Source organism: Gigantopelta aegis, chromosome 6, assembly GCF_016097555.1.
Source record: "Gigantopelta aegis isolate Gae_Host chromosome 6, Gae_host_genome, whole genome shotgun sequence".
Taxonomy (NCBI): domain Eukaryota; kingdom Metazoa; phylum Mollusca; class Gastropoda; order Neomphalida; family Peltospiridae; genus Gigantopelta; species Gigantopelta aegis.
This window is the reverse complement of record NC_054704.1, coordinates 100,228,704-100,246,232: the sequence shown is the minus strand read 5'-3', so window position 1 is coordinate 100,246,232 and position 17,529 is coordinate 100,228,704. Positions and strand designations below refer to the sequence as shown.

General features: G+C 39.7%; 1 protein-coding gene across 1 annotated transcript in view; it reads right to left on the bottom strand.

Annotated features, from left to right (window-relative positions):
- Positions 1-80: 80 nt before the first annotated feature.
- The window catches only part of LOC121374115, a 29,687-nt gene continuing 12,238 nt past the window's right edge, over positions 81-17,529 (bottom strand). The window contains exons 2-7 of the mRNA XM_041501051.1: positions 13,922-14,257; positions 10,799-10,991; positions 9,473-9,577; positions 4,632-4,816; positions 2,814-3,063; positions 81-1,499 (exon numbers count right to left, since the gene is read on the bottom strand). Coding sequence (XP_041356985.1) covers positions 1,150-1,499; positions 2,814-3,063; positions 4,632-4,816; positions 9,473-9,577; positions 10,799-10,991; positions 13,922-14,257 — 1,419 coding nt within the window. The 3' untranslated portion in view covers positions 81-1,149. The remainder of the gene's footprint in view (positions 1,500-2,813; positions 3,064-4,631; positions 4,817-9,472; positions 9,578-10,798; positions 10,992-13,921; positions 14,258-17,529) is intronic.

Here is a 17,529-nt window from a genome sequence, read left to right as displayed (position 1 = left end):
TCTACAACAGCAGGATTTAGTTATGTCTTTGTGTAGTTGAAACAAATAAAAAGTAAAATAAATATAAAAGAAAAGGCATATACTGCAATATAATTTATTTGTTTATCATTTTGGATACGGTACATTTGGCTGCTCTTTCAGTTGTAGCTGTTATTCTGACAACATGGCGCAGGAAAATATACATTCAACTTTGGCTGAAACAGTAACATGAAGGTTTTTTGTGTGTTTTCGTACATCTTTGTTGTGACAAAATAAAATTTGTTCTTTAATTACCGGTACAAGTGGATGTTTGGTGGTTTGGGGCTGGTTGTGGTGGATTATTTTTCTCTTTCTTTCTTTATACATATAGTTGGCATTTGCAACAAATTATAATTTTTAATATGTTTTTACAAACTCACTGAACATGTTTTTGATTATTTAAATTTAGTTTTTGATTATGTTTTATATTGGTTAAGATCTACATTTTTAACATTCATCAATTGATTTCATTGAATTATTTTTATTTTAACTTTTTTTTCTTTTTTTTCCATGTGAATATCCAATTAGGTTCAAACTGGTCAGTGGTTTATTAGTTAGTTAGTGGTTAGTGATCGAGAATTGACCTACGAACGGTGATTAAAACTCACTCGGGGTGAGATCCCCTACTGGGTTGCATGAGAGCATTTCAAAAGCTCTCCAGGAAAAAATGTATTTAGTCCCATCAGTATATAACATAGTCATTTCTGTCCTGTGCAGAGCAACTGGCATTGTTAGATACTGTGTATGTATAGGGGAATGTCCGAGTAATTGGCCATTCCTGACGAATAATGGAGTCCCATTATTTCTCAGGGATGGAGAGTTACGAGGATATTCCCCTACTTAAAATACACCAATAACAGATATGTACTGGTATTACATATGTAAGTATAGATTTTAACGTTAGAGATTTGGAGGGGGTTAATAACCTAGTGGGTTTTTTTTAATCCATTACTGAAAGTTTCAATGGTTTAGCAGTGCAGGTGTATATTAATGGGTGGATATTGGCACATAAACATAAGCATTTATTATAGAAGCCTGTGTTTGTACAGGAAGTTGGAGGTGAAAATAAGATAATAAGCATTGAATGAGATATTGAGTGTTATTTCTAAACTTGTACAGCTGTATAGATGATTAACTTCCAGTTATCATGCATGATCTACAGAGTTTAGGCTTCAATGATTCCGTGTACATGGGTTTGTAATGACTCTTGTAAGTTCGGGGAACATCTTGCATTGTTGTCAGTGATGGAATGTTTCTTCTCCGTTTGATCTCGAGCACGAGTTGTTGTTTGTATTTCTCCCACCGTCTCTTGGTGAGGAACAGGTGGTAGAGTCTCTTTCTGTTTGGGAGTATGTAGTCACGGGTTTCTGCCAGCTTCATCAGCTCATACTGCTTGAAGTTGATCTCAAACTGGTTGTGATTCACCTGGATACAGTCCACTTTCCCGCTGGCAATTATATAGGTGTTGTCCAGTCTCTCACCTGTTAAAATAGTGGGAGGGGAGGGGAAAGAAAGTAAAGTTTATTTTGTTTAATGATACCACTAGAGCTCATTGATTTATCAATCATCAGCAATTGGGTGTCAAACATTTGGTAATTGTGACAGTCTTAAGACGGGGAAACCCACTACATTTTTCCACCAGTAGCATGTTTCCTCTCTAAGACTACATGTATATGTGAAAGTTTCCAAAATGTTTGACGTCCAATAGCTGATGGTTAATAAATCAATGTCCTCTAGTGGTGTGTCTTTGAACAATACAAATTAATGTTGGTTTTTTGGAAGGTAGTTTTCAAGGGAAAATAATATAACTAGTAGTCACATGACACACTCAATATTGTCGCATTTTTCATACAATATATATAACTAGTAGTCACATGACACACTCAATATTGTCGCATTTTTCACACAATATATATAACTAGTAGTCACATGACACACTCAGTATTGTCGCATTTTTCACACAATATATTCTCACATACAATTTGTATTGAACTGCAAGGATTAATTAATGGTGGTGTCTGACCTTTAAGCCTAGTTTAGATGTGGTTGGAAGCATTCACTTGGGGTTTGAGGGGTCACAGGATTGATGGATGGATATTTTCATGTCCCACGTCTGGTACACCAAAGGCTGTGGTATGTAATGCCCTGCCTATGGGAATGTAATTGTAAAAGATACATTGTTGCTTTTTGGTTGTTACGTAATACTTGACACGTCAATCCAAGTATTAGTCTTAGAACTTGTGTTCTTAGTGTATAGTGGATCATGACCAGTGTTATCATATTGCTGAAGAAAATTGAAATGTTTTTGCTAGAGTGAGTGGTCGTGTTTGCTAGAGTATACTACTAGGTCTACTAGTAGGCTATGCATTTTTTTTTGGTAGTGGCGGGGGGGGGGGGGGGGGTGTAATTTGCAGAGGGAAAAATACTGTAAGCTCATTTTATTCTGTTAATGCACATTGGAATATGTTTAGTTAAATTGTTTATTATATTATCATGGTGATCAATGCAAAGCCCCGTGCCTTAAATTATGGCATTTGTTTACACAGTGCATACAGGAGTAGTTTACATCAGCTGATGTAACTTCCCTTCCGAGCTACAGTACCAGAGGCAATGGAAATAAAACCAAAATGGGTTGCCCCATTTTTTTATTAATTCTAAAATTACACTTTTTTCTTTTTCTTAAACTGTCAGTATGTGTTAATGATCTGGGTATTCACTTTTTCAACACGTAAGGCTCATATTTGACATGACTGTTCCTTTAAATATTAATTAAAAAAGTTATATATATAACATACCTGCATTAAAATAATCACCGGCTTCAAGAGTATAGAGTTTAAGAAAATGAGATTCTCTGTTGAATATTCGTAATGATTTTCCATAAGGCTTGTTCAAGAAGACTGTTTCTGATTTCATCTCAGGAAGAAGATACTCTTCTGACCGATACGGTGAGGTCAAATTAACTATGTCCAGACGCTTGACAATAATACATGTTCCATTCTCTATGATGTGAAGACGTGCTTTTGATTTGTATTCATCAATTATGACCTAAAATTAAGAAAGGTGATATTTTGCAGTGTCGTACAGTAATAAGACATTTGGGGTGGGGGGCATAGCCCAGTTGTAAAGAGCTGAACTGATGCACGGTCAGTCTAGGATCGATCCTTGTCAGCGGGCCAGTTGGGCTATTTCTTATTCCAGTCAGTGTGCTACAACTGGTCTATATCAATGGTTGTGGTATGTGTTATCCTGTCTGTGGGATGGTGTCTATAAATGATCCCTTCCTACTAATGGAAGAATGTAGCGGGTTTCCTCTCTTAAGACTTCATGTCAAAATTACCAAATGTTTGACATCCAATAGCTGATATCATTAACGGGCCGTCCATAATTTTCAACATTTTCACGAGCGTACAAACCGTACGCGGCGGGGAGGGGGTTAAGGGGCCAGTGTACACTTTTTTTTTAAAATGAAAAATGTCGATCAACATTTTTCATTTGGGGATGTACACTTTTAGGGGGGAAGGGGGTGGTCAAAAGTGTACTCTTTGTACACTTGTGAAAATGTTGAAAATTATAGACGGCCCTAAACAAAACACACTTTTAACGTCTTGTTTTATATTGTTAAGATTTTTGTTCTTTTTTGCTTTTTCTGTGTGTTTTTTTTACACAAAGTATCTTGTATGCTGAAAATCTATTTAGTATCACAGAGATTTCTGCTTTTTGAAGGTTACTTCAGCTTTTGTTTTTAAATGGGCTTCATATACTTAATACCCAAAAGCCATTCATCCATCCATCCATCCATTCATCCATTCATTTATTCCCTGAAAAAAATAATATGCCAGCAAAAGAAGCTAGCATATGCCTTGTTAAACATTCATTCATTCATTCCATGCAAAAAGAAACTAATATCTGCCATAGCCATTGGCGATGTACATGTTGGAGAGTAATGGTTGGAATGGGATATTGTATCTCACTGTGGAGTGATCCTGTGAGCACCTCAGGTGAGTATTCTAACCACTGAATTACAGTTTACACTTCTGAATTGCTGGTAGACCAAACTTGAGGTGACCCTTACATCTGTGTGCTCTCTGTGACACGGTAGTAAACCATTAGGTTCAAGGCTGGTAGACGCTGGGTTCAAATCTCAGTACTGGTTGTAAGCCACAGCTTGATGCAGAGGTGCATTGTCACTATACTGAGCCTACTTATTTACATGTTTCTTGTAAAGCGACAGACCCTAGTTTTTAAACACTACCGCATATTTTTCCACTATTACAACCATTTTTTATAATTGAAAGAGACATTACTTACATTTTATTGTTTAGATTATCGATTTCCTTACATCGAAATGTTTCTGGTCATCCTGGTGTTTCTAATGCCACAAAATTCATTTTTTGATATACATCTATACTTAAAAACCCACATGGGTTTAAGAAATATCTGTTATGGAGACATGCTCTGGTCTATTTTTAATGATGTTTTAATGACATAGACTCCTCTTGTTTACTCTATTGTAACTTTATCCAAATGTATTACAGGTTTGTTCATGGGTTGAAACTAGGGTCTGCGACTTCAAGTACATTCAGATGTTACGAATTTGGAGCCTGACCACTTGCCTCCTTGTCCTCGAATGCTTGGCACTTGGCATCACTGGCACATTCACGCATCTGTTCATCAGTCCAAGATTTAAAATACGGCATCGTTTTCAAACAATTGTAAAACTGGTTAAGTTGTCGCAGTTCATCTTTCTCCAGAATTTGCAGGACATCATATTTGCAGATACTTAATAACTCTGATGGTTCTATAAATAAAATATAATGTTTTTATTTAGTTAGTTAGTTAGTTTGAAAAAGGCTGAAACCCACCAGCAAGAATGTTTGTTGTTTTACCAATATACTTTATTAACAGGTTTAAAAGTACTGTTTACTACAAGTAATATACATATAGCAATATTGTTATTGTCTTTTGTATATATTCTTTTTTTTAAAGTCACATGTTACACATCTGCAACAACCCCTAAATTGTTTTATAGAGGGGGTTCAATCAGCCATGTATTACAATCCCTGTTCATTTCAACTTATTTCCGTGCTTATATCCAATTAATGTTCAAGCACACTGTCCTGGGCACACACCTCGGCTATCTGGGCTGTCTGTTAGTGGTTAGTGAGAGAGAAGAGGGTGTAGTGGCCTTACACCTACCCATTGAGCCCTTTAGAATTCTGGGTTGGAGCCAGTACTGGGCTGCGAACCCTGTACCTGCCAGCCTGCGATGGCTTAAACACTGCACCACCAAGGCCGGTACATTCCCAGTCGTGACAGTTTCACAAACTATTGCAGTTTTCCTTACAGTAGAAATTAACAAGCATTCTGAGAGTACTGCTAAAGCAATACATGTCTGCTACCGCACCCAACAAATGTTTGTATCTTTTAAATTCAAGGGCCATAACTCTGTGAACAAAATTGGTATGTCGCCATGAAAATTAAACTTGATCTATAACAGTAGATAATAAAGCTATAGGCTATACAAAATGTCATCTCAGTGTTGCAAAACAAAAGTCCGGAAAACAAATTTTCATATCTACTAAGTTCAAGGGCCATAACTCTGTCAAAATGAGTAAATTGCCATGTAAGTCAAACTTTATCTGTAACAGAATGTGATAAAAATATACTCAAAATTTCAGTGCAATATCTTGAGGCTTTGCGCAAAACAAGTCTGGGTAAACAAATGTTCGAATCAACTAAGTTCAAGGGCCATAACTCTGTAACAAATACGTAAATCTCCATGAAAGTTAAACGTCATCTGTAACAGTACATGATAAAGCTATACACCAAATATTAGCTCAATATATCATGGCATTGTGAAGAAAAAAACACACATTCAGAACACTATATGTGGGACAGATGGACAAACAGACTGACGAACAGACTATGCAGGGGTTTATCCAGAATTGTTTTCCAGGATATATATACTACTCAAAAGAATTTAAGGGTCAGACGATATTTTTGACATTATTTTCTGAATGTCAATTATATTAGCTAGACCATAATGTCACGCATGGTAATGTTCCATTTTGACGAAAGTGGGTCTAAGCAACCCATAAATGAATTAAAATCCACTGTCATTGACACTGTCGACTAGTTCTAATGGCGAAAACATGCTTACATTTGCACGTAAATTAGGGCGAAAGCGAAAGGTCTGCTAAGTGCCCATAACTTGCTTTTTCACAAAGCGCTTCATTTGTACGCTTTGCATGTGTATTCCATGTTCCCAATGCTGAATTTCCGTATAATTGGAGCTTGCGTTCGTGTACGGTGCACACTCCAAATTCGACAATGGTACGACTTCAGCTGACTATCGAAGATCGAGGAAGGGCTATTGCTTGGCTTCAGGATGGCAATACACAAAGAAATGTTGCTCTGAGACTTGGTGTCAGTCAGAGTGTCGTTGGCCGACTGTGGCAACGGTACCAAGCAACGAATTCTGTTCTAAATCGTCCACGTTCGGGAAGACCCCGAAGCACTACAAATAGAGAGGACCGCTACATCACCAATATGGCTCGGACTGCGACTGGAACTCGAGTGTCTGATCAAACCATACGCAATCGTCTGAGAGCCAATAATCTACGCTGCCGTCGCCAGGCTGTTCGACCACCACTCCTACCACGTCACAGAACGGCCAGACGTCACTGGTGCACGCTTCATCTGCGGTGGCAACGTGTTTAGTGGGGTCGAGTGATGTTCATTGATGAGTCCAGGTTTAGTCTCCAGTTCAACGACGGTCGGGTTCGTGTCTACAGACGTCCTGGGGAGCGCTTCGCTGACGTTAACGTTAGACAACGTCACCGGTTCGGTGGTGGCAGCGTCATGGTGTGGGGCGGCATCTCTATCCACCACAGGACCCCCCTCTATGTGGTGGATGGCAATCTGAATGGAATCCGCTATCTGACTGAGATTATCCGGCCGTTGGTTCTCCCAGGCCTTCAGCAGGCCTTCAGCAGATTGGCGGCGGGGCAGTTCTGCAGGATGACAATGCCAGACCCCACCGCGCCAGGGTGGTAACGGACTTTCTCAGACAACAAGGTATCGCCAGGATGGATTGGCCAGCATATTCGCCTGACTTGGCCCCAATAGAGTACACCTGGGACGAATTAGGCAGGCGAGTTCGGGATAACCATGCCCCTCCGGCCAACCTTCATGATCTGGGTCAACTTCTTATGGCAGAGTGGCAGGCCATTCCCCAAGAGTTCTTCAGACGTCTGATCAACAGCATGAGGCAACGATGTGTCGAGTGTATTCGCGCCAGGGGTGGATTCACACACTATTAAACGAATGTTCTAATGTGTAAAATCCATGTTTGACAACCTTCAACTTTGACAGCATGTCATGTGACTTTCTTGTATACAGTGACGTTTATTTGTGGTTTTTTGTAAATATGGAACAATAAATAAAAAATTTGGTGTAGTTTACATCATCAATCTAATACACTCTGAAACTTATTTGGTTATAAATTTTTGACCCTTAAATTCTTTTGAGTAGTATATATATGTGTGTGTCAGTATGTGTATATATATATATATATATATATATATATATATATATATATATATATATATATATATATATATATTCTTCAAAAGAAGAAACGCAAAACCACATTGTCGTAACATTTGGAGAATTGATTTAATTATTGAATGGTGAGTCCGATAATTACCAAATGTTGCAGTAAGTATTGTGAGTAAGTGATAGGACACACCACCAAGGTCAAGGTCATCTGGAGTCAATACCGGGTGTGGCCTCCGCGTGTGTTGACAACTGCCTGGCACCGCCTGCCCATTGAAGCAACCAGAGTACGGATGACGTCCCGGGGGATGGTGGCCCACTCGGCCTGCAAGGCTGCTGCCAGCTCGGGCAGGGTCTGGGGCTGTGGTTGTCGCTGTTGGAGGCGTCGGTCCAACTCGTCCCATAGATGCTCAATTGGGTTCAAATCCGGTGATATCGATGGCCAAGGAAGGACATTAATGTTGTTGTTCTGTAGGAAAGCCGTTGTGAGACGTGCTGTGTGAGGCCTGGCGTTGTCATGTTGGAACACTGCGTTGGCGTTGGCCATAACTGGAACGATGTGTGGCCGGAGGATCTGGTCAATGTAGCCCTGTACATTCAGGTTGCCCTGCACGTGGACCAGGTCAGTTCTGCCAGTGTGTGAGATGGCTGCCCACACCATGACACTACCCCCGCCGAATCTGTCCACTTCCTGCACGCAGTTTGCCGCATAACGTTCACCACGACGCCTATACACGCGACATCTTCCATCATGACGTCGGAGCAGAAATCGAGACTCGTCACTGAACCACACCTGTCTCCATCGCAGTTGAGGCCATTGTCGATGAATCTGGCACCACTGCAGTCGGAGTCGACGGTGTTGTGGTGTTAAGATGACACCTCGAACTGGACGTCTGGCACGAATTCCTACCTCACGTAGGCGGTTCCGTACGGTCTGGTCGGATATCCTGCGCAAACCTGGTATTGCTGCGGCTTTGGAGGTGGCAGTAGTCAATCGTTTCCGAAGGTGGCGTACCCGGATGTAGCGGTCCTGCCCGGGGGTAGTGACCCGTGGTCGACCGGATCTAGGGAGGTCACGTGTTGATCCATGTTGCTGGTAACGGTCCCACAGTCTGGAGATGGTGCTTGGGGACACATGGAATGCCCTGGCAACGGCCGTTCTGGATTCGCCTGCGTCTAGTCGGCCGATGGCATTGTTTCTCTGCGGTTCACTGAGACGTGTCATGTCCTGGATTGTCAACTGTCGGCCAGATACAGAGGCCAGGCAAGCGAACACCCTGCACTTTTATACTGTCTGTGTTCATGTTGCACGTGAAGACAACGCACGTGCAGTGGTGACATGGTTTGCACGTGGCTGCGTTTTTGCGAATATTCACATTTTGGAACTTTATTGTACAGTAGCTGCGTTTTATCGAATGTAACCGTGGGAATGTGTTTGGGACATGCAATGACCTTATATTCACAAAGCATGAACCGGTAGGAAACATAAAATCGGAGTTATAACCCATTTGTACCCTTTTGCGTTTCTTTTTTTGAAGAGTATATATATATATATATATATATATATACCCTCAGGTATATGTGCCCAGGACAGCGTGCTTGAACCTCAATTGGATATAAGCACGAAAATAAGTTTTAATCAATCAAATCAAGAGCTGTACGAATGACGTTAAAACCACTGGCGCGAACACGCAATGACGCTTGCCCCGCCCATATCAAGTAATGAACCTATGAAATGCCGTCTAAATTGTTTAGAAGGCTTAAGACGTTTCGCTCCGCCCCATCTTATTTCTGAAGAAACGTTTTAATGCTTTCTAACCTATCATCTAACACACACAATCATTTTTAATAAGTTATAATACTTTTAAAATATACACACGCAAGCCATTTATTTTACCTTTGCAGACAAGTGTGACGTCACGTTTGAGCAGTTCTCTTGGAAACAGACTGCCGAAGTGTGTACCTACTGTGAACTCATTCAAGTACTGCACTCTGTAGCGACCTGAAATACAAAACGCCGGCCTCAAGACTGGAACGACCAAACTTAGCTAACCGTTCTTTACTGTGCTCCACCCCCACCCCACCCCGATTGTCCAGAGCCCGGACTTTGAATCCTAGTAGTAAGATCAGCATTCCCAGATATACAAGACCTATGACTTGTATTTCTAGCAGACAGAGTCGGGAGGTCAATTGGTGTGTATTTACTAGACCTATGACTTGTATTCCTAGCAGACAAAGAGTCGGGAGGTCAATTGGTGTGTGTTTACTAGACCTATGACTTGTAGAAAGAAAGAAAGAAATGTTTTAGTTAACGACGCACTCAACACATTTTATTTACGGTTATATGACGTCAGACATATGGTTAAGGATCACAAAGATTTTGAGAGGAAACCCGCTGTCGCCACTACATGGGCTACTCTTCCGATTAGCAGCAAGGGGTCTTTTATTTGCGCTTCCCACAGGCAGGATAGCACAAACCATGGCCTTTGTTGAACCAGTCATGGATCACTGGTCGGTGCAAGTGGTTTACACCTACCCATTGAGCCTTGCGGAGCACTCACTCAGGGATTGGAGTCGGTATCTGGATTAAAAATCCCATGCCTTGACTGGGATCCGAACCCAGTACCTACCAGTTTGTAGACCGATGGCCTGCCACGACGCCACCGAGGCCGGTTATGACTTGTATTTCTAGCAGACAGTGTCTGGAGGTCAGCTGGTGTGTGTTTACTAGGCCTATGACTTGTATTCCTAGCAGACAGAGTCGGGAGGTCAATTGGGGGGGGGGGGGGGGGGGGGGGGGTGACACTCACTTCTACAGACTTTTATTCCGTTTGCATCAGTATTAAGATTCGAACCCAGCATGCAGGTGTGAATACTTTTTGGCAAGCTTCACGTGGACACATCAACCTGTGCCAGAGTTCTGTCCAAGACGGGAGGGGAGTGGAGACTTCGAATTTCTGGATTTAAGTTTCCGACAAATGATGACCTTTTGACCTTACCGACACAATATTTGTATTGGCAACTAGTGCATTCTTACCAGAGGTGTAACAATACGAGTAGGTAGCGATACGATACATATCCCGATACGATACGTAACGCGAACAAAAGAAGCTACAATCGATTGTATATATCGATACAGCTGTTGTAAATCGATACATCGTATCGTTGACTCGTATCGCGATACGATACTATATCGCCGTATCGTCACACCTCTAGTTCTCACCCGTTTCAGTATCCGTCTCGGTCATATAACACTTGAGCCTGCCGGACACGACGAAGTAGATCTGTGTCCCTTGGTGGCCCTGCTTGACCACCACTCGGCCAGTCTCCAGCTCGTCGTACTGGATAATGGCCGCGATCGCTGAGCGCACGTGCTCGTTGTACTCGTGAAAGAACAGCACTCTGTTGATGATTTCCTTTGAAGTAATAAATAAAATACTGTTGAAAAAAATAATAATATTGCGTATATTAGGTTAGCTGACACCAAACTACCCCCCCCCCCCCCCCCACACACACACACACGCGCGCGCTCGCGCACACACACCAAAAAAAAAAATGTATTAAAGGTCAACGTTTATCAAAAACGTAATTCACTATTGTTTTTGTTGTTTAATTCCGAACTTTAAACAAACCGACAATCACAGGGTTTGCATGGAAGTGGTTCTTAAACAGAACCCGTGCGTAATGGAAAGGACCATCACGATGGGATAGGATCTGCAGTGACCACTTCATCCCTGGTGGACGATAAATATGACACCTATTTTTTTTTGCGAATGATACAGCAAACAAGAAACCACGACGAGCACGAGCTAAACTAGAGCTCAAAAGGGGGGGAGGGGAGGAGGAGATGGGGAGGGTACCCGAGCAGGGGCGGCAGTGTAAAATATAGTAGTACGACTCTTCTTTCGAATTCAATTGAGGACACTTTCACAGATAAAACAAATATAACCCACAAAAGTGCTTCTTTGAAAAGTGTTAGGCCATGCGCCGTCCCTGCAGTGGCGTAGGAAGGGGACCTACAGGAACCCACCCCATCAAATTTTTTTTGTTTAAACTATTAAATTATATAAAATCATATATACACATGTATATACATAGTGTGGGTTACCCCCCCCCCCCCCCCCCGATATAAAATCCTGCCTACGCCAGTGGAGGGTACCAAGCCTAGAACAATAAAAAATATATGGAGCTTGTATTTCATAATTAAATACCAACTTTATATATATATATATATACATACATACACACACACCCAGTTCATATATACACACACACACGCACGCACGCACACACAATACACACACACACACACACACAGGGTGGACTCTGTCCAAACTGGCATCTATCTAAACCGGCAATATGTGTAAAGCGGCACAGTTTTAAAGTCCCGTTCAGCTACCGTTAATTTTTTTAGGAAACAAAAAATCTGTTGACATCGGATGCCTTCTATTCCGGACTTCGGATGCAAATTCAAGAACAAAAGAACCTTTCATGTAGTAATTAGCTCTGTCTACACCGGCGCGTGATCTTGCCCCTATACTGTCTACACCGGCATGCGATCATACCTACTGCCTGCCAGTGGTCACCTTTTAACAATGACGGCAGTTTCCCAGTAATTAGGACACCACAGAAAGTGTTATGAAATAATCGCGCCTCTTTGAAAGCTTGACAAACAGTGAACAACACCTGTAGTAACGGGTGTAGGTAGCAAGATAAATCGTATTATTTGCATGTGTTCATACCTACATTCCATCATACCGATCTGTCTAAGACAATAAATTCAGATCCCTATTTTATGTGATATTAATCAATAAAATAATGTTATTTATTTTGCTTGTTGTTTTAAATGCGTTCTGATCTGAACACATATTTTTATTACAGTCAAATGTTGATATCCCACTTTCAAAAGTCGGGACTGAACTTGTGTCCTGCTGTTCACAGGTAGGTAGGTAACAGGTCAGGTCAGGTCATAGGGCTTTACGTGCACATTCAGAACAAGCTGTTGTAGGTAACTTAGCTTAACGTGCTTATATACCACTTCCTCACTAATCGAGTTACTATTAGAGTAGATGTACAAATGTGTTAATAAGACCAAAATGTCCAAACTAGCGTCTGTTAAGAATCAGCAGTTTTTCGAACAATCGTTATCTGCTGTTGGCATGTTGACCTACTAACAGAACGCCTGATACTACGTCACAGGTCTGATGTGGGTCAAATCGACAGAGCAGTGGGTTTTTTCCCCAAGCGTTTTACAAAAAGTAACTTTATTAATAACTGGGATGGGGGTTTTGGGGGGTTTTTTTTTTTAATACTGTAATGTTTATGTATTTGTTTGATATACTGTGTATTAATAATGTGCCATGATTGTGGATCTTTAAGACTGTCGCCAATGTTAGCGTCGCAGTAGTTTATGAATATTTACTAGTATTTTCTTATTTTGTCTTTGTTACAGGTTATACTTTGCTATCAAAAGGTTTGTTTTGTTTAACGACACCACTAGAGCACATCGGCTATATAGTCTTAGAGAGGAAACCCGCTACATTTTTGCATTAATAGCACGGGATCTTTTATATGCACCATCGCACAGACAGGATAGCACATTTGGTGTACCAGACGTAGTGCACTGGCTGGAACGAGAAATAACCCAACGGGTCCATTGACGGGGATTGATCCCAAACCGACCGCACATCAAGCGAACCACTTTACCGGGCTATGTCCCGCCCCATGGCTACCAAGTGTTGTATGCCATTAATTGATGGAACGTGTGTTAAAACGTGTTTCAAATGGGTATGGCGCCATTCCCAAATTTGGTTTTGCAGATTTTATTTTTTGAAGTTGACCTTTTGACAAAATTAATGACTTTTAGCACTTTGTATAAGTTTCTTAACCCTAGCCCATTTTTTCTTCTGGGGTAGTCGCCCCATGCCCCCTACTGACTGCGGTTGCATCCAGCATGTAAATATTCACTTTCATAGCGCCATACCCAAACATTTCTTTCTGTCAGAAACACTGCCTCAATATGTATATTAGCAAACAAAAGTTAACTAATTAATGTTTAGAAATTCCTTCACTTTCTTGTCATATTTTGGTTTGTGCTAACATTGTGATCGAAATCTTTATCAGCGAACCACGTCACACATCGTCACTGACAGTGACTGAAAAAAAACATATCTACATGTATGAATGGAAAACAAATCGTATAAAAAAAAAAAAAACATATTTCCATGTTCATGAATTTTCCAATCTTCTACAATAATATGGATTATTACTATATTTTTGTCCAAATGATTTGCTAATGGCCTCCCTTATCTAATTTGATAGTCTATATGTCTATCTGAATATTTACCAGCAAGCACTGAATGTCACTATCCGATCTTTTACTGGGAGGTTTGCAAATGGCCTCCTTTGCCCGTTTCGACAGCCCGTTGACACTGTTTCTGGCGCTCTTGAAACTCTGAAGGTCAAAGCATAAGACCTTGCCTTGGTCCTTGACCTCGAAATCCAAGTTCTCCTCCATTTCCTTCAGTTGGCGACTCGTGATGGCCGACAGGCGGATAATGTGCCACACAGAGCGCACTATGGCCCGGAAACGAATAAGTGCCTTGATGTTTCTGCAAACCTTTGGAGTTTCCACAAACTTTTTTTTACCCAGTAATCTGGCAACACGTTTTACAACGTCTTTCTGAAAAAAATAAAAAATAATAAAAAATATATTATTATTTTTCAGTATACTAGTTGGCTATTCAAAATTGTAGTTTATAGTTATTTTCGTGCTTATATACATTTAAGGTTCAAACACGCTGTCCTAGGCACGCACCTCAGCTATGTGGGCTGTATGTCTAGGACAGTTAGTGATAGGTTGTTAATGACTAGTAAGAGAAAAGTGGGTGAAGTGGCCTTACACCTACCCATTAAGTCATTAAAACTCGCTCTGGTTGGGACCCGGTACTTGGATGCGAACTCAGTACCTACCAGTCTTATGTCCAATGGCTTAACCACTACATCACCGATGCCGGTGTGTCTGTACAAACAATGAATAGAGAAAAGCAGGTTAGTAGCTAGGTTTTCGACTTTGTCAAGCATGCATCCACATTTATTAGTAGGATGCAGAAAAAAGCATTTCAGGAAATCTAATTTTCAAAAGTAATTAAATGATCTTTTAAATTAGGATTGATTCCATCCCAGCCAGTGCCCAATGGCTGGTATATTAGATATAATTATAATATAATTCAAGAATTCCGCGGAATGAAAAGTCGCACACCATAAATGTATTCGGTGTCACTGATAGCAAAATTAACTGTTGTATTATATCCATGAGATGTACACCTCAATTCATGATATAGACAATAACATATGTAAAGTTCAAGTTTGTTTTGTTTAACGACACTAGTACGTAGGTTTAAGTAGTTTATTATTTGCCAAAAAATATACATTTTATAGGCATACAAACATATTTACAATAAAATAATACATTGTACACATTGCGGGGAATGGTGAGGTCTACAGGATAGACCTATTAAAAGTTATCACAGTCGATAGTAAAATACAGTAATGAAATAAATACATAAATAAAAACATACTCATAAATCAAGGTTGTCTGTTCTATGTGTGGTAGCAGTTATCAAGTATTTACACAGTTTAATTAACTCTCTTGAGTTATCGGTGGACAGTAATTGTGTTAATTTCAGAGTTGATGGTTTATTATAATAATAAGTTTTAATATATTTATCTCTTATAGTATAGTAGAAAGGACAAACTAGAACAAAGTGATATTCGTCTTCTAGTACATTCATGTTGCAGAGATTACATATCCTATTGCTTCTATCGATATGATGGTATCTGCCCGTTTCTATGGAGAGAATATGTGCAGAAAGTCTAAATTTACTCAAAATACGTTTATATTTCAGGGCGATAGGTTTCTGAAGGTAAGGTTGTAGACAAAAATTATTAACAATGAATTTGTATAGGAGACACTTTGGAGAATTATTAACTACAGCAAACATAGCCTGAATAAATTGATCTGTCATTCTCTGCTTGAATAATGATAAAAATGTTCTGCTATTTTCTACATTTTGATTGTACCATATATAGCCAAAACCATTAGTGAGAAGGAGGTCTCGTACTTGACTAACCCAGTTGATGGTACGCGGTTTTCTTATGCACTCGTCATAGAGGGCGGTATAACACTCTTTTAAAATACAGTTATCTGTATTCAACAACTTTATCCAATATTTTACAATTCGTATATTCCTACTGATATACAGAGGTGATCGGCCTAATTCATAATACACCATCATATTAGTAGTGCTCCGTTTCACGCCTAAAATACGTTTACAAAATTGCAAATGTAGAATCTCGTGGCTGTTTGCTCTGTTAAAACCCCACACTTCACACCCATAAGTTAAAATACTACGAATATATGTATCAAACAATGATAGTAAGGTTTCTGCATTTAAAAAATAGTTACTAGTTTTAGCAAATAAAGCAGCCATAGCTTTTCTACCTTGGTTGCATATTACCTTCTGAGAGGTGTTAAATTTTCCATTATAATGAAGACAGACCCCCAGGTAGTTAAAACTATCGACAATTTCTAAAGTTTGTTCACTTTTCTTCAGGTTTCACATTTCCACCTTTTCTGAATACTATGATTTTACTTTTATTAATATTTACTTCTAAATTCCACTCAATTGTGTATATATACAAAGTGTCTAACATACTCTGCAATTCATGTACACTTTCAGAGAACAATACTGTATCATCGGCGTACATTAGAAGACAGAGGTGAAGCATATTTAACTGGTATAGACAGTCCGTGGTATTTAACAGTTCCATTTCTAAATCATTGACAAATAAAGAAAATAAAAATGGCGAGAGGGCTTCTCCCTGAATTAGACCAGATTTGTACCAGAACGATTCAGATATTTTCCCCTGATATTTAACACATGATTTGATCTGACCATACATTGATTTTACAACATTTACAAGCTTGCTATTTAATCCTAATTTATAAATTTTTAGCCATAATGCCTTATGTTCAACATTATCAAATGTTTTACTATAGTCAATAAAGGCACAATATAGTCCTTTCTTATTGCCAAGCGTAAGAGTTATAAGGCTATGTAAAGCAAAAATAGCGTCAACTGTGCTGAAACCAGGCCTGAAGCCAAACTGGGCACCAGATATTATATTGTAGGTTGAACTCACATTCAGTAATCTATTGTTTAAAATTGAGGTAAACAATTTTGCTAAGTGGCTCATGAGAGTAATACCTCTATAATTGTTTACATCGTTTTTATCTCCCTTTTTAAATATGGGGATAATAGTGCCGTTGCACCAGTTCTCTGGAAAGATACCCGAATCTAAAATAACATTAAAAAGTTTACAGAGAATAGGTACCATTATATCTTTACATTCCGTGAAAAACTCATATAATATACCATCTATTCCGGGGCTTTTGTTATGTTTAACTTTACTTAACGCAAATAGGATCTCTTGTTCAGTATTTCGACTGTCTAATTCTTCATACAAGGCTTGATTATCTTGATCAGTGCAATCGTTCGTTCCTTGTGTATTATCGTCTTGCTTAGAACCAACGAGGTCTTTGAAGTATTTAACAAATTCGTCTATTGTTATGTTACAGTTATGCCTTTTTTTAGATTTATTATATTTCTTGTAAAATGCTTTTGGGTTGTTTTTCCTGAGAGTACCAATCATATTTCCTTCTTGCATCAGGTAAGATGAACGCAGTTTCCTTTGTAATAACTTGTATTTGTTCTTAGCTTCTGATAATTTGAATCTATTCAGATGGCTACGATTGTAATTGAATTGTCGGAGAGTATACCTGTACCTATTATACAACTTGGTGCATTCCTCATTGAACCAAGGCTTGTCTTCATGAACAATACCGCGTGTGTTTGTGTGTACTGAGCAGTTGTTACCCGTTCGCGTTTCGCG